At 44.1% G+C, this 26,033-nt stretch overlaps 1 protein-coding gene and 1 pseudogene across 1 annotated transcript; one reads left to right on the top strand and one right to left on the bottom strand.

Moving 5' to 3' along the window:
- Nucleotides 1-253: 253 nt before the first annotated feature.
- Nucleotides 254-2,054, top strand: LOC106565641 (vasotocin-neurophysin VT 1). The gene is made up of 3 exons (XM_014132971.2): nt 254-626; nt 1,125-1,329; nt 1,607-2,054. Exons 1-3 carry the CDS (start codon nt 507-509, stop codon nt 1,747-1,749), a joined length of 468 nt encoding a protein of 155 aa, XP_013988446.1. The 5' UTR covers nt 254-506; the 3' UTR covers nt 1,750-2,054.
- A 569-nt stretch (nt 2,055-2,623) lies between these two features.
- On the bottom strand, nt 2,624-24,581 carry LOC106563384 (3'-5' RNA helicase YTHDC2-like; annotated as a pseudogene).
- Between the last annotated feature and the right edge of the window lie 1,452 nt (nt 24,582-26,033).

Raw genomic sequence — 26,033 nt, 5'->3', positions numbered from 1 at the left:
TTGCTGTTTGGGGTTTTAGGCTGGGTTTCTGTACAGCACTTTGAGATATCAGCTGATGTACGAAGGGCTATATAAATAAATGTGATTTGATTTGATCAGATCCAATTTTTTTGATCAATTTATGCAGAAATCCAGGTATTTCCAAAGGGTTCACATACTTTTTCACTGTATATAAACAGACAGTATCAGTCTCGTTCATCTAAATTACCAGTGTTATTGGTCCATTCTAATTAGTCTTTCTTTAATCAAATGGAAGAGGGGTTAGTCTAATTTTGACAGTTGAATCATCGGCGATCAGATCGGACATTGGCGATGGTCACTGTGGGGAGAGGCAAATGATGTGATGACGTAGGCGCAAAGCTTAAGCATTATCAGCGTTGTACCAACTTGGACGATCCCAATAAATAACGGAAAGTTCTTAGTGGTTCAAAAAAAAACGAGCCGTTTGAAGGAGTTCAGTTGTAGCCTACAGTACAAATTGGACGAAGCACTTTAGACTGAACAAGATGCCAGATTGTACGAGTCCACTTCTGTGCGTCCTGGGGCTCCTCGCTCTCTCCTCTGCGTGCTACATCCAGAACTGTCCGCGAGGCGGGAAGCGCTCTTTTCCTGATCTGCAAAGACCGGTAAGTTATTTTTCGATGGAAAATATTGTTTTCTAAGGAAAGTTACTCAGTTTTGTTCGCAATAATTTTAACGATTGATTGGTTTTAATTAGGTTGTACGGGACGGAAGTGAGTGCTTTGGTGTTTTAATAAACTTTAGTCCTATTGGTGCAAATAATCCATTGGTTTGAAATTAAGTAGCCTATTCATTCTGTTCCGTGGTTAATGAAAATTAAACAGTTCATACAGATAAGCATCATATCAGCTTAATGTGAATAGCCTACAAATGAGCTCTGCCAGAGACAAAATGTAGCCTACGGATATTTTTTTTAGCGACATCGTCCTTTATGTGACTCATTGATAATGCATGCAGTCATGAATCGTAAATAAAAGTAACTATTCATTTAAGCCACTGAAACACAGTAGGCCAATCAGCGGTGTTGTAACTTACCTGCGCTTTAGTCGTGTGTAATAACGCTTCTACACACGGCTATTTACAAAGGATCCTTTCATTTTCAGTGCATGTCATGTGGCCCCGGAAACCGTGGCCTCTGCTTTGGCCCCAGTATCTGCTGTGGGGAGGGGATGGGCTGCTACGTGGGCTCCCCAGAGACAGCTAGTTGTGCGGAGGAGAACTACCTGCAGTCCCCCTGCCAGGCAAGAGGAAGAGTGTGTGGGTCTGAGGAGGGACACTGTGCTGCACCTGGTGTGTGCTGTGATGCTGGTAAGACAGTCCTCTTTCTTTGTTAGCCCTAGCCTGTCTGTCTGCTGGACTTGATTAAGACAATACATGGAGAGGTGAGCTTGAAACCGATGTTATATTAATGATTTTACTAGTAAGAGGTGACTTATTGTGTAAATACTTGAACCCAAAATATATATTTTTGCCTATATTTAACTTTTGCATCATCCACTGAGGTGACATTTCAGTTCATAGTAATGCAAAAAAATCCATATTGATGTTTGGTCTACTATATGATTGTTCCATCTTATTTCTACAGAGAGTTGTCTACTGGACTCAGACTGCCTAGAGGACAGTAAACGTCAGCCACCCAGCGAGCAGAACAGTTCCTTGATGGAAGGTTTGGCAGGAGATCTGCTGCAGTGGATGCTGCATGCCACCAGAAGGGAGAGACCTCAGTAACAAACCACTGACCATCCCTCACCTGGCCATCCCTCACCTGAACACACACCCAGAATAGAGCCTAGATCAGTTTCACATGCACTACTACCGCAAAAAACCTTACACATCATACACATACAACAGGACACAGGAGAGGAAGTTTGGGCTTGCTACATAAGAAAAACAATCAGCTCTAGTACATTCATATTTACTGTGCGTACAGTAGCCTTCAGTAAGTTTTCATTTCTAAGGCTTCAACTCAAATATGCATTGTACAATCCACTAGGGGTGGAAGGAATGTAAATATGTAGCAAATAAATATTTTCTTGCACTATTGAAATGTGTTTTTCCTATGACTGAGAGGTACAGTAATAAACAAACAGCACCTTTATAGGGATTGTTCATCACAAAATCAAAAGGGTTCTCGTCAGGGTTGGTGCCTATAATTCAGTCTAAATTCCAGTGAATTCATGAATAGATTGGCACTCCTATGGACAACTTTTTAATTTCAACAGTCTGGAATACAACATTAGGTAGGAAAGATTTGGCACCATATAATCTGATTTTAGGGTGAACTATCCTTTTCAGGTAATACTGTAATGGGGATGTATGAAAAAGCTGACAGGTTATTGATAAAGTCTTTAGATCTATACCTTACTTTGATAATACAACCATAAAAATGTGTCAGATAAACACAGACTTGTCAGTCAATTGTGTAATATTTAACCCCCTGCATTACCAGGGATAACATGAACAGACACACCAAAAACAATACCCAGTTGAACATTTCATATCCAAAATCTGGATAAAAGTATTTCGTTTATTAAAATAATTATACTAAATAAATTACAAACGATCACAGATCAGTTGAAATGAAGACAGAAACATTTGGGTCGTTGACAGACTGAAAGAGAAAGACATGAACTCTAGTAAGGTCTCACCAGGCACAACTTAGCTACAGCAGTTCAAGGTTATACAGAGAGTATAAAAAACATTAGGAACATCTGATCTTTCCATGATACCATGACAGACTGACCAGATGAATCCTGGGGAAAGCTATGATCCCTTTATGTCACTTGTTAAATCCACTTCAAATCAGTGTAGATGAAGGGCAAGACATGTTAAAAAAATGATTTTTAAGCCTTGAGACAATTGAGACATTGTGTATTTGTGACATTCAGAGGGTGAATGGGCAAGACAAAAGATGCCTTTGAACGGGGTATGGTAGTAGGTGCCAGGCACACCGGTTTAAGTGTGTCAAGAACCGCAATGCTGGTGGGTTTGTCACGCTCAACAGTTTCTGATCTATATCAAGAATGGTCCACCACCCAAAGGACACCCAGCCAACTTGACAACTGTGGGAAGCATTGGAGTCAACATGGACCAGCATCCCTGTGGAAGGCTTTCGACACCTTGTAGAGTCCATGCCCCGACGAATTAAGGCTGTTCTGAGGGAAAAATGGGGTCCAACTCAATATTAGGAAAGTGTTCTTAATGTTTTGTACACTGTGTATTATGGTTGTTAAGGTTTCGGTTGCAGATCCACTCCAGTCTGGGCAACATTGTGCAGTGACACATTTCAAACGTTAACACAACATTCAACACATTGTGTGCCACGGGCTGCTATGGTACATGAAACTCATACAGTACATTCAGAAAGTATTCAGACCCCTTCCCCTTTTCCACATTTTGTTACGTTACAACCTTATTCTAAAATGGATTAAATGAACACATTTCCCCATCAAATCTACACATAATACACCATAATGAGAAAGTGAAATCATGTTTTTAGAAATTGTAGCAAATTTATATACACTACCGGTCAAAAGTTTTAGAACACCTACTCATTCAATGGTTTCTTTAAAGAGGGAGAAAATACATTTAATGACCACATTGCCAACTGGTAATGGTATTTAATTAAAAAAATGATCAAATGGGCAGCAAAAGAACAGGTCAAGACTGCGTAAAATTAAACAATAGTTTGGTGCATTTTAAATTAAGAAATGGTCTGTCCAAGAGTGAGGAGTTATTTTGTCTGATTCCCTTAAACACTGCAAATTATATTTCTGGAGTCACGTTGTGTGTAACCTGTGGTTATCTGATGATAAAGATGGGGCCTGTTGTACCTCGTGTTGCTGTGGTAGCTGCTGTGGTTTCCCTGAGAGTCTCTCCCACAGCAGCAGCAGCTGGCCCCCAGCCTGAGGCGCCAACTCCTACATGAACCAGCGAGAGATAAAGTGAGGAGGGGCAGTGAGATGGGAAAAAAATGGTCCCATTCCAGTCATAGAAATATACAGACCAAAGATGGAAATGAGCTACACTATATATATACACAAAAGTATGTGGACACCCCTTCAAATTAGTGGATTCGGCTACTACAGCCAAACCAATAGTTGACAGGTGTATAAAATCGAGCACACAGCCATGCAATCTCCATAGACAAACATTGTCAGTAGAATGGCCTTACTGAAGAGCTCAGTGACTTTCAATGTAGCACCTTTCCAACATGTCAGTTCGTAACATTTCTGCCCTGCTAGAGCTGCCCCGGTCAACTGTAAGTGCTGTTATTTTGGCTCAGCCGTGAAGTGGTAGGTCACACAAGCTCACAGAATTGGACCACCAAGTGTTGAAGCACACAGCACGTAAAAATCGTCTGTCCTCGGTTGCGACATTTTCTACCGAGTTCCAAACTGCCTCTGGAGGTAACGTCAGCACAATAACTATTCGGCACTAGTTTCATGAAATGGGTGTCCACATATTTTTGGTCATATAGTGTATGTAGCAAACTAGCAATATACAGTATGTGTTCTGCATAGTCCCCAAGAAATAAACAAGTCATCTCACTTGAAATCTTAAATGTAAGCCAATTTGGTATGTTTGTTTAATTAGCCTTGTATATTGAATGCTGTTTGTCGGTGGGGTCATCTTGACAATATAGAGTAAAATAATAATGACGCATTTTTGTAGGCACTAACGGGGGAGAACTCAGCCATGGCTCATTGGCCAAAGCCTATGGGGAAATTAATGGGTTTTTTGTAGGGTTTTTGGATAAACGCTGAAAATAAGGTCTGTGGTAAACACAGGCGTAGGAGATCCTATACGTTTTGTTCTATGAGATAATCTCCATCAGCTAACATCACTATCTGTGAATTTTGAAGCATTTGAGTAATCAAAACAATAACATAATGTCACGTCCTGACCAGTGAAAAGGGTCATTTGCATTGTTGGCTGTCGTTTTTTTTTTCTTGTGATAGTGTTACTCATTAAAAGTAAAGAATGAGCACTCAACACGCTGCGCCTTGGTCTTATCCTTTCGACGCTTGTGACAGAACCACCCACCGCCGAAGGACCAAGCAGCGTGGAAGGGAGCAACAGGAGAAGTACTTGGAGTCGTGGACGTGGGAGGAGATATTAGACGGGGAAGGACCCTGGAGGCAGGCTGGGGAGTATCGCCGACCGTAGGAGGAAATTGACGCAGCGAAGGCAGAGCGGCGTTACTATGAGGCGCTGTATAAGCCAAGAAGCAAGAGTCAGCGGGCACACGGGGAGTTGGGCAGAGTCAGGGTGGAGTCCTGAGCCAACTCCCCGTGCTTACCGTGGGGAGCGGGTGACGAGGAAAGCACCAAGCTATGCGGAAATGCGCACTGTATCGCCCATACGCATGCACAGTCAGGTGCGGTCAGTACGGGCTCCTCAGCGTTGCCGTGCGAGAGTTGGCCGGCAGCCAGGGAGAAGTGCACCGGCACAATGTATCTGGTCTCCAGTGCGTCTCCTCGGCCCAGCTTACCCTGCGCCTGCTCTACGCACGGCCGCCCTCACTCTCCAGCACAGCCCAGTTCGCCATGTGCCAGCGCTCCGCCCATGCCGGGCTACAGTGACCATTCAGCCAGAACGGGGTGTGCCAGCCCTGAGCTCCAGACCTCCGGTGCGCCTCCACGGCCCAGTGTGCCCCGTGCCTGCTCTGCGCACCCAGTCTCCTGTAAGTCTCCCCAGTCCGGGGAGACCGGTCCCAGCTCCACACAGGAGGCCTCCATTGACGCTCCTCAGCCCGGAGCCGCCAGCGACGCCCCTCAGCCCGGGGCCTCCAGCGACGCACCTCAGCCCGGGGCCTCCAGCGACGCACCTCAGCCCGGGGCCTCCAGCGACGCACCTCAGCCCGGGGCCTCCAGCGACGCACCTCAGCCCGGGGCCTCCAGCGACGCACCTCAGCCCGGGGCCTCCAGCGACGCACCTCAGCCCGGGGCCTCCAGCGACGGTCTGCAGTCCAGAGCCTCCAGCGGGGGTCGGCAGCGCAGAATGGGGGCTACGCCCGTAGCCGGAGCCACCTCCGTAGCTGGAGGATTGGCGAAGGGTGGGTGTAGCACAGGAACCGTCGTAGACGGTGGCCACCCTCCCTTCCCTCCCTTTAGGTTTGGGGTTGTTTTTGTGTTTTTTTGTTTTGTTTGAGGCGCAGTCGGGGTCTGCACCTTCGGGGGGGGGGCACTGTCACGTCCTGACCAGTGAAAAGGGTCATTTGCCATAGTAGAATGGTCAGGGCGTGGCAGGGGGGTTGTTTTGTGTGTTTTGGGGTTTGTTCGTTTCCAGGGGAATGTGTTCTAGTTTTTATTTGCTATGTTTCGTTTTCCAGGTTTGGCCGAGTATGGTTTCCAATCAGAGGCAGGTGTCTTTCGTTGTCTCTGATTGGACTTAGGCAGCCTGTTTTCCTTTGGGTTTTGTGGGTGGTTGTTTTTCGTATAGTCGTTGTCCTTACGGAACTGTTGTTTGTCGTTTGTTTATTTTTAAGTGTTCTCTCATAATAAAAGAAGGTGAGCACTCAACACACTGCGCCTTGGTCCAATCCTTTCGACGCATGTGTCACATAAAGGCTTAATAATTCATAAAGTTCATGTTAACGGACTAATATTATCTCATAGAACAAAATGTGTAAGATCCCCTAAGCCTTTGTTAAATTCAGACCTTATTTTCAGCACGCATCCCATAAACATTTGACGTAATTTAGCAGACGCTCTTATCCTGAGCGACTTACAATAGTGAGTGCACACATTTTCACTTTTTCATACTGGGAATCGAACCCACGACTCTGGCTTTGCAAGCGCCATGCTCTAACAACTGAGCCACACAGGACTTCATAGGAATGGCCAATGAACCAGAGGAAGAAAATGCTAAATCATTTCATTTTTTTTAGGACTACAAGCTGGCAAGCTCTATTGTCCTCAGATAGTGGGATCATCTTAACAGTAGACTGTGGGGGAGTTTTGACCATAATAGCTGTAGTCTGTGAAGACATTTTCACCATATTAGCAGCATAACATCTCTCCTTGTTCGGTTGGCTATATTGGTCGTAGTCTGTGGAGATGTTCTGACTATTGATGTTAGGTAACCCACCTGTCCGTCTCTGCTGATCTGCACTTTCTTGTTGTCGTTCCAGGGGTTGAGCAGCTGCTGGGCCTACTGGAAGGGCAGGCTCTCCTTCCGGGTCCACTCCACACTGAAGACCCCCCCAGCCCTGTGGAGCCCCAGTCCTGACAGCGCTCCTGTCCGATGACCGACATAATCCGCGCATAGCCCTGAGAGGCACCAAAATGACATGTTACAGTCTGCTATTCTCCATTCCACACCACACACACACACACCTGGAAATGTCCAGAGCCCTGGACAGAGAAGACCAGGAAAACCAGGCTGCTCTCCAGGAAGGCTCTGTTGAGTTTGAGCTCGTTGCTGGGCGTGATATACCAGATTCCTCTCTGCTGGGAGATGTCAATGTTCCTCAGGTTGCTACTCTTCATGATGAAGTAACGCACCATCACACCTCCTGGCCGCGGGGATGGAGACTTGGAGCACTGAGGGAGAGATTGAGTTAAGCTATGATAGATTTACACATGGCCAAGCTGTACTAATAAACAGGGACGCAAACTGCTGAGGGCCCAAAAAGGTGACACTTTTTTTATTTGCACCGAAACATGAAAACAAATCCCTGCTAGGGGGAAATGCAGGTTTTAACTAATTAAACAACATGATCTACATGATCAGTCTCTGTGTGTAAAATAAAAAAAGTGGTTAATGTGAACCTAAAGAAAGCAATCCAATGTTATTTGTTGCCTAGACTTTACTGCAAATCACACTCAAGTCTTGAGAAAAAACAATACACAAATATTGCAGTTAGCAATGATAGCCTTTATAATAGAGCGCTTGTGACCAGACACATAAATATTGCACTTGGGAAAAAAACATCTGAAAGTAGAAATAAAATGAAACAAACAGACATTCTATTTTTGCTCTATTATAGTGGCCACTATAGACGTCAATCAAGTGCGCAAGGCTACATGTGTGCAAAAATAACGTTCAATGTGTAAAGAGTAAAAAAAATAAAAATGATCCCCCTTCACTCACACACAAGTGGTACTGTCAAGTTCAACACAAAAGCAATATCTTTGGGCTACACTGCAGGTTCAAAACGTCGAATTTCGCTGAAAGGGGACTAGTTTGCATCCCTAAATAAAGATATAGGTCATTAGAGTACCTTTCCCCGATGAGGTTGGGGAGGGGCTGGCACAGTGGCTGTGGAGGCAGAGTGAAGCAGATTCAGGAGAATTGGTGGTGGAGGAGTGGTCATCTGTGGGGAGCTTGGAGCACTTGTCCCTGCTGCCATGGGAGACTTTAGGCTGCAGGAGGGCCCAGGCAGGGGACAGTCTGGAGGCAGGGGACAGTCTGGAAGACCTGGAGGAGGGGAGGGAGGTCTGGGTGGATTACTGGACTGGGCAGGAACTGGACATAATTACATTTTTGTAAATTTGATCTAACAGGTTGACATAGACTACGTTAACCTATAAGGCATTGTGAATACTGAGATAAAACATTTGATCATAGTTGGTCCATTTCCCATACTGACACATCCAACCTTCTCTCTTCACCTGTCTGTGGCTGTTTGGGAGGGGGTGGGGATGAAGAGTTTGTCGTCGGTGGGGGTCCTCCTGCTGTTTGCGTTTCTCCAGGAGGAGGTCTGGGGGGGCTCCTCAGAGGACATGGGTCGGGGCCTCTAGCCAATCCCTGTGGGCTGCTGCAGCCCTGCAGTCTGATCCTCAGCCCCCAGCACCTGGAGACAGGCTGGGGATGTATGGGTCAGTGACAGATACAGGTACTGTACCCGGTGGTACAGCTACCAGGTTTACAGGCCCATTTACGGTGGTATTTCCAGTATTCCTTTCATAATTTAAGCCAGAGTGTTGTACTGACAGACACCAGGGCCCGTATGGTGTTCTCATCCAGCTGGGACCAGGGCTTGGAGGGGGAGTGGATCCTCCTCAGGAACAGACCGTGCCACTTCTGCCTCAGCTGGAACGCCAGACCCACCATCTGACAGACAGGTGGATGGAGGAGGTGATGGAGTAGAAGAGTGGGTTACACAAGTAAGAAGGCAGTGTTTCCCCTTGGATTTTATTCAGCAGCTGTGGCAAAGTTAGCACGGGGTGTGGTAGTGGGCATGGCCAACGGCGCCATCTCAGGCCAACGTTTTTAGTGGCCCTTTTAGAGCTGAGTGAAAAAATAGTAGTTTTAAAGCTAATTCCCTGCAATTCTACACATTTTGCCATATCATAAGATCATGGCATAAGCCATCTGAGTAACGCAAATATGTATTTTCAAACAGCTCATACATGTCACGTCCTGACCAGCAGAGGGCGTAATTGTGTTAGTTTTGGTCAGGATGTGGCAGGGGGTTTGTGTGTGTTAAATGTTGTGTGGGTGATTGGACTCCCAATTGAAGGCAGGTGTGTTGAGTTGCCTTTGATTGGGAGTCCTATATAGTAGTGTGTGTTTTTCTTTGGGGTTGTGGGTAGTTGTTTTTGCACTGCGTTTTGTGTGCCTGCAAAACTGTTGCTGTCGTGGTTATTATTGGTTTTCCTGTGGATGCTTTACTCTGATTCATTAAAAATATGAGTATCCACATTCCCGCTGCGCCTTGGTCCATTCTTGAAGACAGCTGTGACAATACACTAAAAGGGCATTTTCACAATTTCATAGTACTTTTCCAACCTCATAGTGTGGCAAAATTTATAAAACACAGGAAAATCTTTTTTTTGAAACACTAGGTCCGCCGCTGCTATATAAATAAATATAGGGGAAACACTGGAAGGTGATGAGCACTAGATGCAAAACTGCTGTAAAAATGAAATGCTCAGTTATATTGTTTGAAGGGCTCTTTGAGTACACACAGAACATATCAGCACTGCAGAATAACCAAGCTATGTCCTCACCTCTCTGTCCAGTTTGAAGTTGAGCCACTCGTCAATCTTCATCTGAGCCGTGGAGCGATCCTTCATCTCACTGTCACTGCTCTCATTCACCACGTCATCTACAGCAGACACATAGGATGTTAGGTTTAATCGTTTACAGAATACACATCAACTAGGGACCATACAGGCAGAGAGTGATTTTTCAAGAGTCTCTTTGGAACCGTCATATTCCAACATATTAAGTGCAAATACAGGCAAGACTTATCTAACTGAAGGATGTTTCCTTTCTGAATGGCAGGTTCCTGTAGGGCCGTGCTGGGCAGTTTGGCACAGCCCCCGAAGATGGCTACAGTGAGTGGGGAGACTACAGAGCAGCAGCGGATGCTAGCTATCCTATGAGCTCGCGTCATCGCATCATAGATCAGCCAATCAGTGGGCAGGGACTGGACGGCCGCCACCTGGCCATTGGGTGGGGGGGGGATCTAAGAGATGGAGAAAAGGTACAAACGGTTTTAAATACCTCTATGGACCGTAAAGGAAATCACACTACAAACTATCACCCTCATGTACTTAAAGAAATCACAAATATCATGGATATAAAGGAACTAGTGGATATATGGAGGCTTAAATATCCTGACCTAGTGAGATCTACATGGAGGTTTAATATCCTGACCTAGTGAGATATACATGGAGGAGGTTTAATATCCTGACCTAGTGAGATATACATGGAGGAGCTTTAATATCCTGACCTAGTGAGATATACATGGAGGAGGTTTAATATCCTGACCTAGTGAGATATACATGGAGGAGCTTTAATATCCTGACCTAGTGAGATATACATGGAGGTTTAATATCCTGACCTAGTGAGATATACATGGAGGAGCTTTAATATCCTGACCTAGTGAGATATACATGGAGGTTTAATATCCTGACCTAGTGAGATATACATGGAGGAGCTTTAATATCCTGACCTAGTGAGATATACATGGAGGTTTAATATCCTGACCTAGTGAGATATACATGGAGGAGCTTTAATATCCTGACCTAGTGAGATATACATGGAGGAGGTTTAATATCCTGACCTAGTGAAATATACATGGCGGAGGCTCAATCAAGCTAGTCGTCTTGACTACTTTCTTATATCATTCTCTCTGGCACAAAACGTTTTTAAAAGTGTTGATAGGGAACAGAATGCGGTCGAACCATCAAATAATTGGCATATATATTACTCTTACAGAATTTCCACGTGGCGAGGATATTGGACATTTTATCAAAGCCTATTGGATGATAACTTGTTTTTAACTAGGACAGAAGAATTTATAAATTACTTTTTCCGACATAACATAGAGTACCAGTCAAAAGTTTGGACACACCTACTCATTCCAGGGTTTCTCTATATTTTTACTATTTTCTACATTGCAGAATAATAGTGAAGACATCAAAACTATGAAATAACACATATGGAATCATGTAGTAAGGCCAGACAAAATGGATTCACTGTTTAACGGATTTTCCCCCCAGAAAAGTGAGGCGAACAAGCAAAAAATTTAAAAAAAATCCTTAGGTGGATAAGGAATAACAGTACTTTACCACACTGTCCTAGGCCATTTGGACATGAACAAAAGGCGAAATATTCAATTTCTGACAGATTTTTAAAATTATTATTATTAATACATTAATGAACATTATTCACATAGGATATTGCATTCTATTATACATCCTATCATATTCAAAATGTATTGGGGGAAAAAAGTAATGTATTCATGTATTATCAGTTCATTAATCTACTTAATTGTATAGCCTAACAAATTCAAGAATGATTGACAAATAATTGTAATCAAATTTAAAAATGTTGACGCATAATAAGTTCATTACCTGAATGCATCTCTATAGCCTAGGCGTTAACAAAATATTCATACAAATATGATTAGGCCTCTCATAGACTAGGCCTTGTAGAAAAGGGGTCAATCAAGTTAGGTCTGCCAAGTTAATGTAGCACTGGAAACAATACATCAATCCAGCCATAGAGTACAACCTTTAATCATCAAAAAAATATGTTGTTTATAACATGCACAATTAGAAGCATCAATCTATATAGAGCAAGCGTGACTTAATTCGAGCCCAGTAACTTTGCTCACCGCATCCTCCTTCGATTGTCTCGTCTGGCTGCCACGAAAAGCCCCCACCTGCTGATCTGCACGAAGTGTGTGCGAACCACTGGTGATGTACTTTGCTTGACATGCTAGCTGTTGTCGGCGGCGCACCATCGCTTCAGACGCATTCCGTCGAGGGGGTATCGGTTGGTATAGTACCGGTAAAATGTAAGTTATGAATCGCAAATCACCATACAGCTGACACTTCGATTTCATCAAACACTTTGACTTCAATTTGGTTGTCCAAAATACTATCAGCTTGCACTGTCTTTGCTGATGAATGCCCTGATCTCTGGCCAGTCATTTGGTTAAATGACATTGTTGTTTCGTCTATTTATCGCTTCTAATAGATCTGAAAATGATGCATTAACCATGAATTTAACCGACTGTTTGTTTATAATGAGGGACGTCCCACATTTAACCAGGACACAAATAGTATGAATTTGTGCTGGCTTCAGCCTTGACCGCATGAGAGAAAAATAAAACATCTGCACGTCGCCTGCAGGTGCGAGCGTGCGTGTCACTGTCCAATCGGAGGCTGGAACATGATCTGAGCGCGTGATCAGCGGCTGTTTGGTCTCTTGGGCATCAACTTGGGAAAGCCTCGAGGGAGAGGGACAGTGCATTATAAACAAAGAGACGCATATATTGGGCAAACAATAACACATCAGATTTTGATTTGTTTTTTTGGTGTGTGGAGAAAAGTGAGGCAGGGCATCCGTTAAACAGTAATTCAACTTTGTCCAGCCTAACCAAAAAAGTGTTAAACAAATCAAAATATATTTTACATGAGATTCTTCAAAGTAGCCACCCTTTGCCTTGATGACAGCTTTGCACACTCTTGGCATTCTCTCAACCAGCTTCATGAGGTAGTCACCTGGAATGCATTTCAATTAACAGGTGTGCCTTGTTAAAAGTTAATTTGTGGAATTTCTTTCCTTAATGCGTTTGAGCCAATCAGTTGTGTTGTGACAAGGTAGAGGTGATATACAAAAGATATGGCTATTTGGTAAAAGACCAAGTCCATATTATGGCAAAAACAGCTCAAATGAGCAAAGAGAAACAACAGTCCATCATTACTTTAAGACATGAAGGTAAAAAACTTTGAACGTTTCTTCAAGTGCAGACGCAAAAACCATCAAGCGCTATGATGAAACTGGCTCTCATGAAGACCGCCACAAGAAAGTAAGACCAAGAGTTACCTCTGCTGCAGAGGATAAGTTCATTAGAGTTGTTTTTATTTTATTTATAATTTTTTTAGCCATTTTTCTACCCAATTAACTCACACTTTTCTCATTCCTCTTTCATTTGGATACCTTTATTTTTTTACCCCTTTTTCTCCCCAATTTCGTGGTATCCAATTGATTGTTACAGTCTTGTCCCATCGCTGCAACTCCGGAGGTCGAGAGCCGTGCGTCCTCTGAAACACAACCCAGCCAAGCCGCACTGCTTCTTGACACAATGCCCGCTTAACCCGGAAGCCAGCTGCACCAATATGTCAGAGGAAACACTGTACACCTGGCGACCATGTCAGTGTGCACTGCGCCCAGCGTGCCACGGGAGTCGCTAGTGCGCAATGGGACCCTCCCCTAACCCAGACGACGCTGGGCCAATTGTCACGGACGGGAGTTCATTAGTTACCAGCCTCAGAAATTGCAGCCCAAATAAATCATCAACTGTTCAGTGGAGACTGCGTGAATCAGGCCTTCATGGTCGAATTGCTTCAAAGAAACCACTACTAAAGGACACCAATAAGAAGAAGAGACTTGCTTGGGCCAAGAAACACGAACAATGGACATTAGACAGGTGGAAATATGAGACTTTTTGTTCCAACCGCCATGTCTTTGTAAGATGCAGAGAAGGTGAACGGATGATCTCTGCATGTGTGGTTCCCACCGTGAAGCATGGAAGAGGTGTGATCGTGTGGGGGTGCTTTGCTGGTGACACTATCTGTGATTTATTTAGAATTCAAGGCACATGGCTACCACAACATTCTGCAGCGAAACACCATCCCATCTCGTTTGCGCTTAGTGGGACTATCATTTGTTTTTCAACCAGACAATGACCCAACACACCTCCAGGCTGTATAAGGGCTATTTGACCAAGAAAGAGAGTGATGGAGTGCTGCATCAGATGACCTGGCCTCCACAATCACCCGACCTCAACCCAATTGAGATGGTTTGGTATGAGTTGGACAGCAGAGTGAAGGAAAAGCAGCCAACAAGTGCTTGCCATATGTGGAAACGCCTTCAAGACATTTGGAAAAGCATTCCAGGTGAAGCTGGTTGAGAGAATGCCAAGAGTGTGCAAAGCTGTCATTGTGGCTATTTTGAAGAATATAAAATATATTTACAAAATGATTCCATATGTGTTATTTCATAGTTGTAGAAAATAGTACAAATAAAGAAGAACCCTTGAATGAGTAGGTGTGTGAAAACTTTTGACTGGTACTGTATATATACAGTTGAAATCGGAAGTTTACGTACACTTAGGTTGGAGTCATTAAAACTCGTTTTTCTGTCTCCTAGAGATGAACGTACTTTGGTGCGAAAAGTGCAGATCAATCCCAGAACAACAGCAAAGGACCTTGTGAAGATGCTGGAGGAAACCGGTACAAAAGTATCTATATCCACAGTAAAATGAGTCCTATATCGACATAACCTGAAAGGCCACTCAGCAAGGAAGAAGCCACTGCTCCAAAACTACCATAAAAAAGCCAGACTACGGTTTGCAACTGCACATGGGGACAAAGATCGTACTTTTTGGAGAAATGTCCTCTGGTCTGATGAAACAAAAATAGAACTGTTTGGCCATAATGACCATCGTTATGTTTGCAGGAAAAAGGGGGACGCTCGCAAGCCGAAGAACACCATCCCAACCGTGAAGCACGGGGGTGGCAGCATCATGTTGTGGGGGTGCTTTGCTGCAGGAGGGACTGGTGCACTTCACAAAATAGATGGCATTATGAGGATATATTGAAGCAACATCTCAAGACATCAGTCAGGAAGTTAAAGCTTAGTCGCAAATGGGTCTTCCAAATGGACAATGACCCCCAAGCATACTTCCAAAGTTGTTGCAAAATGGCTTAAGGCTACTAAAGTCAAGGTATTGGAGTGGCCATCACAACGCCCTGACCTCAATCCCATAGACATTTTGTGGGCAGAATTGAAAAAGCGTGTGTGAGCAAGGAGGCCTACAAACCTGACTCAGTTACACCAGCTCTGTCAGGAGGAATGGGCCAAAATTCACCCAACTTATTTTGGGAAGCTTGTGGAAGGCTATCCGAAATGTTAGACCCAACTTACACAATTTAAAGGCAATGCTACCAAATACTAATTGAGTGTATTTTTCAATTGTCTTTTTACTGCTGTTTTATTTCTTTACTTACATATTGTTCACCTAATACCTTTTTTGCACTATTGGTTAGAGCCTGTAAGTAAGCATTTCACTGTAAGGTCTACACCTGTTGTATTCGGTGCACGTGACAAATAAACTTTGATTTGTAAACTTCTGACCCACTGAGAATGTGATGAAAGAAATAAAAGCTGAAATAAAAACGTTCTCTCTACTATTATTCTGACATTTCACATTCTTAAAATCCTAACTGACTGAAGACAGGGAATTTTACTAGGAATAAATGTCAGGGATTGTGAAAAACTGAGTTTAAATGTATTTGGCTAAGGCATATGTAAACTTCCGACTTCAACTGTATACAAAAAAATATATGGGGGATTGGAAATGATGCAGACAATTACATTGATGGAAGCTACAATCTATCTGAAATATTAAAGCTGATCTAATCCCTATTTCTTTCAAAATAATACTACAAAAAAATGAAAAGGTAGAAATATGTTTTTAGCTTGTTGTTTTGAGTCAGCATTGGGTTAAAAGGGTTTGAGTATATAATGGTTTGGGACTGAATGTAAGCATGCAGTAAAGATGGATGGACTAGACAGGAGCACCTGATTTTGAGAAAACTGCCCCAAACAGGATTCACTGAAGGTGAACAGAGGATGTGAGCTAGTTACCTTCTTGTTGGGCTGTGTCTGGCTGAGGATGGAGGTGGGGTGGAAGCGGACCCTCTTCTCCTTTGCCCCGGAGAGGGAGCAGCTCTCACAGTCCACATAGATCAGGTTGGGGTACATCTCGGCCACCAGGGCTGCCTTCACCACTGACCAGTTCTCAGGGTTCAGGTTCACGTCGCGGATGTCTCCGCCGCCCTGCGCCCGCACAAAGCCTGGTGGTGGAACACACACAATGGAAAAGGAATCAATGTATCGACGTGGGGGGAGGGGGTGAAGACAACGAGAAAGGCCACAGGATATGGTGAGCACAAAAATAGGTGGATGGCTCACAAGATTATTGATTTGACACAGGGTCAGGTGGAGGCTGTGTGGGCTTCAGTAGAGCATAAGTCTTTATCCAACACCACTTCCGGTCAAATAAATATATCCAGTATAGAAACCCACAACCTTGGTCCACCATGCTCCACCTGAGCCCTCAGTACCACTGTATTACCCAGAGGAAGAGTATAAAACAAGATAGGTAAGTCTGACCTATGGCTCGGAGCTGTCCTAGCAGCTGGGTCCTCATCCCTATGATGATCTCCACGGTGGCTTGGGACAGGACATTTTTCTCACAGAAGGACCTCTCCCAGCCGTCGCTGCGGGCCTTCTGCCACGCCAACAACACAACAAGAGAGATGGATTTTTAGCAACATGTCGTCTGGACAGAGATTTTTCAATGTGACTTGTGCAATCAAAACAAGCTAATAATGCTTTGGATTAAATACATCTGGCTCTAAACAGCTCAACGGCAATTAAATGAGTCACTTTAAACCTCAAATTCACACCTTACCTGGAAGGCTTGGAGCAGGGCCATGTGATCGCTGAAGGTTCCTGCAGTAAAGCGCTTCCGGCACAGCATGTATGCCCTCCTCTGGGAGGCCTGGGAGGGCAGCACGAAGGGGCCGCGGTGGGCCAGCGTGCAGGCGATAGTCAGGATGGGGTCCAGGCACTTGAGCACCACACCAACCCCTGTGGGGTTCCACAGGCAGGTTAGCGAGGTGGTAGCCCAGCTCCGTCAGGTCCTCCCACGGGTCCATGGCATCTATGGTCTATGGATACATTTTATGGTCAGTGTTGTTTTCTACCTATGTTCATTAGGTAGTGTGACAGTGCCATGTGTATATATACTACCGTTCAAAAGTTTGGGGTCACTTAGAAATGTCCTTGTTTTTGAAAGAAAAGCACATTTTTTGTCCATTAAAATAAAATAAAATTGATCAGAAATACAGTGTAGACATTATTAATGTTGTAAATGACTATTGTAGCTGGAAACGGCTCATTTTTTATGGAATATCTACATAGGCGTACAGAGGCCCATTATCAGCAACCATCACTCCTGTGTTCCAATGGCACGTTGTGTTAGCTAATCCAAGTTTATCATTTTAAAAGGCGAATTGATCATTAGAAAACCTTTTTGCAATTATGTTAGCACAGCTGAAAACTGTTTTGCTGATTAAAGATGCAATAAAACTGGCCTTAAGACTAGTTGAGTATCTGGAGCATCAGCATTTGTAGGTTCGATTACAGGCTCAAAATGGCCAGAAACAAAGACCTTCTGAAACTCGTCAGTCTATTTTTGTTCTGAGAAATGAAGGCTATTCCATGTGAGAAATTGCCAAGAAACTGAAGATCTCGTACAATGCTGTGTACTACTCCCTTCACAGAACAGCGCAAACTGGCTTTAACCAGAATAGAAAGAGGAGTGGGAGGCCCCGGTGCAAAATTGAGCAAGAGGACAAGTACAAGAGTGTCTAGTTAGAGAAGCAGACGCCTCACAAGTCCTCAACTGGCAGCTTCATTAAATAGTACCCGCAAAACACCAGTGATCGGTTCAAAACTAAAAATACTAGCTCTTACCTTGAGCATCTGCACTGCATTTCTGACGATGAGGATGGAAGGTGGTTCGGGGGCTTTAGATAGGAATTCAGCGATGGGACAAGTGATGGGGTCCAGCAGCTTGGTGTGGAGACACAGTTCCTGAAAGAGAGAGAGGGGGAGGAGGGAGTTAACTATACAATCAACACAGCCTGGGAGAGAAATGCGTGCATGCAAGTGTTTATAATGCTAACTTTGTCTGTATAAGTATGTTTATGTGTCATACGTTCAGCTTGAAGCGTGTGTGTGTACCTGCAGGGGCATCCTCAGTAGCTGGGGGACCTGGTACTCCAGCATGTTATTGAAGCGGAGGCGACTGAAGAGGTGGAAGCAGATCCCTGGTCGGCAACGCCCAGCTCTGTCATGCAACACAACATAGGACACATTCATAAGAGGACTTAAGACGCTATGAGGCTTCATAAGAGATGATACACCCTTACCATCACGATATGTCTATAGTGCATGGAGTGCCTCTGTAGTAGGGCTCTGATGTAAATTGTACATGATTGATTTCTCTGGGGAATATCTGAGTCTGTGCTTTACCTGCCCTTCCTCTGCAGAGAACTGCCTTGGAGATCCACACCATCTTCAGCATGGTCACGTGGTTCAGGGCATCAAAAGACTTCTGTGATGGGGAAACAATCACATATCAAGATTTGCTATTCCGTCGGGGGAGGGGTGCAGTAGACTCTTGTTTTCAAAGTAATCCTAACCGCTTTGACTTTTCCTGCGTCGATGACAAACAAACACCACATCGTTGACGGTGATACTTGTCTCTGAGATGTTGGTGGAGAGAATCTGAGGAAGAGAGGAAAATACTTGACGTCTGAACAAGAAGATGGTATTTTGCTTCAAGGAACACTTTGGGCCCCAGAAGTAGGCTTGGTGTCACGTCCTGACCAGTTAAGGGTTATTTGTTGTTGGAGTTTGGTCAGGATGTGGCAGAGGGTATTTGTTTTATATGGTTTGGGGTGGTGGTGTAGGTAGTAGGTTGTTTTATTTATGTATTCCGGGGGTTTTGGGCACTGCTCTGTGTTGATGTATTTCTAGGTTTAGTTAGTTAGTTGTGGGTATAGGTTCTAGGTTTGTTTTCTATGTAGAGTTAATTGGGATTGGACTCCCAATTGAAGGCAGGTGTGTTGAGTTGCCTTTGATTGGGAGTCCTATATTAGTAGGGTGTGTTTGTGGGTAATTGTTTGTGAGCACTGTGTTTATTGAGCCTGCTACACTGTCTAGTCGTGAGTATTGTTTTGTTTTTCCTGTGGATGCCTTTTGTTTTTACCATTAAAAGAATGAGTATCCACATACCCGCTGCAGTTTGATCAATTCAACACGGCACCTTTTGTGAAACTGGTCTTTGTGTGATAGTCAGCACAGCCGATGTAAAAATATACTCACTATTTTCCGGTGTGTGTGAAGACCTGGTATCTATATTGAAACACACAGATCTGAGGTTCTAGATATGGTTCAAACAGGACAAAAATAGAAAATCTCTTCATTGTCTCTTCCAAATAATGTATATTTCTTCTATAAAAGGTATTTTTGGCCATTTTTGTCAATATAATGATGCTTCCTAATCTGACTTGCAAATGTGTAAATTTACATCTGGGTTGCATAAGCAGGAACATGAAGTAACATCATGGAAGTGAGCATCAAATTAGAACAATAATTGTGTATAGACTGATCAAAATCAGACACAAATAGACAAGAGCTATGTTGAAATACTGATGGCCCAATTAAACTATGTTGAGAGGGACACGGTGCTCTCGCCACTCATTATGCTGATGGTACCTTTGGGAGTGGTCTGCAAATCTTATCGTCGTACAGGATACGGTCCCTCAGACCCACTATCTCATCGTATCCGGGGAGGAAGATCAAGACCGCACCTGACATGAAAAGATTTTAAATCAAATCAAACTACATGTTCAATACAATCAAGGGAAAAATATACACTGCCATCTCGAGAGCTTGGGATATAAGGACTTGCCTGGTTAAATAAAGAGCAAAACATTTAAAAAAGGATCTATCTGCATTTCTGTCATTGCCTTGTTCTGTTCAATGTTCTCTAACTATATAGTACTCTAAATACCCAAATTCATGTTAAGTTCAATAGAATAGAAGATAACAATTGCTGACACCATTCAAAACAATGAGGGTTTGGAACTTTAAAGCCAATTAAATCAGAATGCTCTTTTTGCAGATAGAACCTTAGAACACCAAGCTCTCGACTTTGCGTCAAACAATTAAAGTTTTAAAAATACAAGACCATTCAGTAGTCACTAGATAAGACTATCAAGTAGTCGTTAGATAACACTCGTCAAGTAGTCACCACACAAGAAGTCACCACACAAGACTATCTGTAGTCACCTACAGAAGACTATCAAGTAGTCACTAGACAAGACAATCTCTCACCTTCCTCGGAGCTGGTGCAGATGTTTTGCAGCAGGTGCATGATGAGGTCCAGGTCCACCCTCTCGTCATCAAAGCTGTGCTGGTATTCCTAGAGCAGCTCCTGGTCCCCGGGCTCATCTCTGTGGTGGCAGCCTGCACCAGGGACCACTCGTCCAGCTTCCCCGCCTCCAGGGATGAGCTACCAAGGAAGGGAGTATTTCTGGTATCATCCTCAAACAAATCCAGGGTTTTCATATAGCCATTCATAACAATGATACAGTGATAAATGGTGCTCATACAGGTAGGATTCTAGTAGGTCCACCTCCTCTGCCTGCTGGAAGGGCTTGGCCCAGTCCAGAGCTGTCCTGAAACAAACCAAATACTGATCAATATTTCAGACTCATTCATGGTGTATAGAGTAAATAAAAAGAGGATGCATTTATACAGTTATTTAAAGAACCCTTACCAGCCATTGGAGGCCTTGATTCTGACACTGGCTCCCATACTAAGCAGCTACTCAATCTGACTGAGGAAGCCTCGACCTGCTGCCACCATGAGGGGAGTGGCGCTGGTCTCACTGTGCATGTAGTCCACTGAGAAGCAGAAGGAGGAAGACATATCAGGCTTGGAACTACTGGGAATATTACTCTCAACTCTTGGGATGATTTTTTTTTATTTATTACATTTTTGATTATATTGGTGTCATCATTTCATACACAAATAAAATAGAGATACAAGAGTAAACTGGGGCACGTAGTTAAGGACACATACAAAACCTATCTTACCGCTGACGTTGAAGGTGGATGAAGGCGTCAGCGTCCTGTTTGAGGAAGATGTCTGAGATGCAGGCATCCATCGCCCTCAGCAGCCACGGATCCAATGACGCCACATCTTTCTCATTCTGAAACAAGACATCCTGTATCAAACTGATAGCAAACCCAGTGCCACTTAGTAAGAACCAGGAAATAATATCCCCTGTGACGTTGGTGAACACAATCATGAGGAGCAATCAGTGAATAATCAGAAAATAATTAGTGGCATCTCTTCAGCGCATTCAGAGTACATACTGAAAATAACTGAAGCAACTGGGAGAAAATAACATAGAAAACTAGGATATTGAGAAATGATCATGGCCCCCATATCCAACCCAAACTAACTGTTGTTCTCACCAGCTGGTTGAAGACACTGTCCCCTCCATCATCCAGCAGGTCGTTCTCCTGGAGGACACAGGAGGCTGAGGTCTTCTCCTGGCGGGGTTCCTGGCGGGAGCCGCCCTCCTGGAACTTACTCCACTCTGTCAGGGACGTCTGCTGCTTCTCCTCTGCCAGGGACGACACACACATCCACTTGTTCAGTCTGGGAGACATTGGACATGAGTCCAAAACAGTGTTCAGAAATCAAAATGGAAATCAAGCAAACCAGGATTGAGAGAAGGTTGGTAGTTACCCCTCTGAATCTCCTTTTTTGTATTTCATCATGTCTTTGTTTGCATAACCCGTTGTCCTCAAGATGTCTTCAAGGAAGAGTTGCTTCACTTCAAATGGTCTTCCTTTAACTAGATCAAAAATGTATTCTTACTTTCCCATTTATTAATTTCATTTAACAAATCAGTGCTTGCAGGACCAGTCAAGACAAGCACTAGCCCCTTCCATACAGAGGTCTTTCCCTGCAATTACCTGGCTTTTGCAGGTAACAGTTTCACTGATGAATCCCGGTCCCAATTTCAGATGAATATATTAGGTGATTCTGTAGTGATTTCTGTACTCTCCTCTCTGTATGTGGCCTATCCAAACAGACGGGGTTGACTTACTGTGGATGACGGGACAGGAGCTAAAGTAGCGGAGGAACAGCTCCACGTCCAGGGCAGCGCTGGACAGGATGAGCTTCAGATTGGGCATCGTCTGGAGCATGTCCCTGATCTTGATCAGCAGGAAGTCACTGAGGCCGTCCCGCTTGTGAACCTCGTCCTGATTGGACAAGAGGCATGAAGTACAGGATTAACTCATATTGATGTGCATTCATACAGTAAAAGCTGTGAACTATAACAAAAGGGTCACAGTAACTTTTACTCACCACAATGACATGAGTAACAGTGGACATTGTGGCGTCTCCAGCCATCAGTTTTCTCAGCAGGACTCCGCTGGTGCAGAAGGTCAGCAGCGTCTTAGGAGAAACTCTAAGGGGGCAAACAAATCAAATCAAATTGTATTTGTAACATGCGCCAAATACAACAGGTGTAAACCTTACCATGAAATGCTTACTAACAAGCCCTCAACCAACAATGCAGCTCAAGAAATGGAGTTAAGAAAATATTTGCTAAATAAACAAAAGTAAAAAATCGAACAAAAATGAACACAATAAGATTACATAACAATAACGAGGCTATATAGAGGGGGTACCGGTACCGAGTCAATGTGCGGGGGTACAGGTTAGTCGAGGTAATTTGTGCATAGGGGTAAAGTGACTATGCATAGATAATAAACAGCGAGTAACAGCAGTGTAAAAACAAAGGGGGGGGGGTACCACCTGCCGTGCGATAGCAGAGAGAATAGTCTATGTCATGGGTGACTGGAGTCTTTGACCATTTTTTGGGCCTTCCTCTGACACCGCCTAGTATATAGGTCACGGATGGCAGGAAGCTTGGCCCCAGTGATGTATTGGGCCGTACCAAATTTTTCAGTCTCCTGAGGGGGAAAAGGTGTTGTCGTGCCCTCTTCATGACTGTTTTGAAACTCTCGACCCGTTCCACTACAGCCCCGTTGATGTTAATAGGGGCCTGTCCGGCCCTCCTTTTCCTGTAGTCCACAATCATCTCCTTGGTCTTGCTCACATTGAGGGAGAGGTTGTTGTCCTGGCATCACACTGCCAGGTCTCTGACCTCCTCCCTATTGGCTGTCTCATTGTTGTCGGTGATCAGGCCTATCACTGTTGTGTCGTCAGCAAACTTAATGATGGTGTTGGAGTCGTGCTTGGCCACGCAGTCATGGGTGAACAGGGAGTACAGGAGGGGACTAAGCACGCACCCCTGAGGGGCCCCAGTGTTGAGGATCAGTGTGGCAGATGTGTTGTTGCCTAACCTTACCACCTGGGGGCGGCCTATCAGGAAGTCCAGGATCCAGTTGCAGAGGGAGGTGTTTAGTCCCAGGGTCCTTAGCTTAGTGATGAGATTTGTGGGCACTATGGTGTTGAATGCTGAGCTGTAGTCAATGAGTAATTCATTTCCGCACAGTGGCCCAGTGAATGTAGACAGAGTTAATGCCTCCCTTCCTCCCTCGCTCTCCTCCTACCTGCTCTCCAGGCGGATCTGGTAGCCGATGGTCTGACCGATGCTCTCCCCTCTCTCTGCTGCAACCCGCTCCGCCACAGCGATGGCAGCCAGACGCCGGGGCTGCGTGCAGAAGATACGACAGGGGATCCCATTTTGGCTGCAGTCGTCCAGGAGGAACTGTGGGATCTGGAATGGCAAAACATTTACCAATTACTTTCTAGCTGATCAGTAACTTACAAATGTAATACCTTTATCATACCAATGCAAAACCTTTGTAGAGCATAAGAACAGCCAGATCCCATATTTGGACAGTGACGTAAAACGTTTCTCCTCCTCACCTGTGTAGTTTTCCCCGAGCCGGTCTCCCCCACCACTAGGACCACACGGTTGTCTTTGATGACCTGGACGATCTCCTCCTGGTGCTCGTACACAGGCAGCGAGCGGCGGAAGAAGTCTAGCTCAGACGGGCCCCTCCTCTTGGGCACCTGGGGGATGCCATTGTTGAGCCGCCCGCTGGTCCTGTTCTTGTCACGGCTGCTCTCTGGTGGAGAAAAAAAAGAGGGGCAGAGGAATGTTCATAATTTGTATTGTCAATACATATTGTTCACACCTTGATAGTTTATTCATTCATTAGTACATTGACATTAAAAACCTAAAGTTTGGCAAGGTCTCCCATTGATATCAATGCATTATTAACCCTGAGATGTAACTACCACTCACCAGCCTCCATGGCCACAGACAGGCCTCTCTCAGTGTGAGGCAGTAGGTCTGTGCACTCCTTGTTGGTGATGGGGAACCTCTGCAGCAAGCTGCGCACCACGTGCTTGGAATTGTGGGAAAGGTTGAAAGTCATGATGGACTGGGCCGGTTCTGAGCCATCCTTTCTAATAGTGAGGGTGCGGCTTGATCATTTTCTGAAAATGAATGAAATAGGCTGTTAGGCTTGAAGCACAGCACACTTTAGTAAACCTGAGAGAGGCTTTTAGGGAGTTAGAACTTACGCTACAATGTCGGGGAGGGATACACAAACTTTTCTACTCAAGTTCCGCTTGTACACTGTATAAAACATGCTCTTTCCATAACATAGACTGACAAGGTGAATCCAGGTGAAAGCTATTATCCCCTACTGATGTCACTTGTTAAATCCACTTCAATCAGTGTAGATGAAGGGGAGGAGACAGGTTAAAGGATTTTTAAGCCTTTATGACATTTGAGACATGGATTATGTATGTGTGCCATTCAAAGGGTGAATGGGCAAGACAAAATATTGTAGTGCCTTTGAACGGGGTATGATAGTAGGTGCCAGGTTTGAGTGTGTCAAGAACTGCAATGATGCTGGGTTTTCCACACAACAGTTTCCCATGTGTATCAATAATGGTCCACCACCCAAAGGACATCCAATCAACTTGACATAACTGTGGGAAGCATTGGAGTCAACATGGGCCAGCTTCCCTGTGGAACACTTTTGACACCTTGTAGAGTCCATGCCCCAACGAATTGAGGCTGTACTGAGGGCAAAAGGGGGTGCAACTCAATATTAGGAAGGTTTTTGTAATGTTTTGTACACTTAGTGTATATGGGAGTATCTGAGATTGACCTAAAGACTATAGACATTACCAAAAACATTATGCGCTCGCATTGATGTGGCCAGAAGCCGTGTTTGTTATGATTATGAACAGTGAGATAGCTAGCAACAATGACAATAAGCTGTTATGTGTTGATCTGAAAGGTTTAGATAGTACTGAATAGGTGGCGTAACAAATGCTACCCATCTGTGACACGATAGGACCCCAAGTTTTGGTCAATGTTTCCCAGGGGACTCTAGTGTGAAATAGTGTAAAAGGTATAAAACCACCCCTTCCTTCATGCCCTGCTCTTCTGCCTTACCCTATTCTATCCTTTTAAAACTTAGATAAGGTCTCCCCCTCCTGGACATATGCTGTAGGCATACTGTTGATTATACCTTTTCTAACAGCAGAATACTTGAGTGTACACTGTCATCAGGTGTTGTTTTTGTATTAATTGAAACCATAAGAAATCTGTAAAGAAGCTTTTACTCTCAATTGATGTCAAAACCCTGAGTATGTGGAAAAACATCCCTGAAGTTGTCTACTTTGTTTTAGAAAAATGTGTGGAGAATCAATCGTGCGAAGCAATAGCTCCTCTCTACCACATCCATTCCACTTTAAAGGCCACTTCCTCCACTTTTCAACCTCATTTTATTATCTCCAGGATAATACCAGTGTTATGTGAGAACAGCACATTTCTACAAAAATATTAAGTTAAAAAGTTAGACTCGATGACATAATCAAAAGTTTCA

This window comes from Salmo salar, chromosome ssa01 (genome assembly GCF_905237065.1).
Source record: "Salmo salar chromosome ssa01, Ssal_v3.1, whole genome shotgun sequence".
Classification (NCBI taxonomy): Eukaryota; Metazoa; Chordata; class Actinopteri; order Salmoniformes; family Salmonidae; genus Salmo; species Salmo salar.
This window is presented reverse-complemented; position numbering and strand designations above follow the sequence as displayed.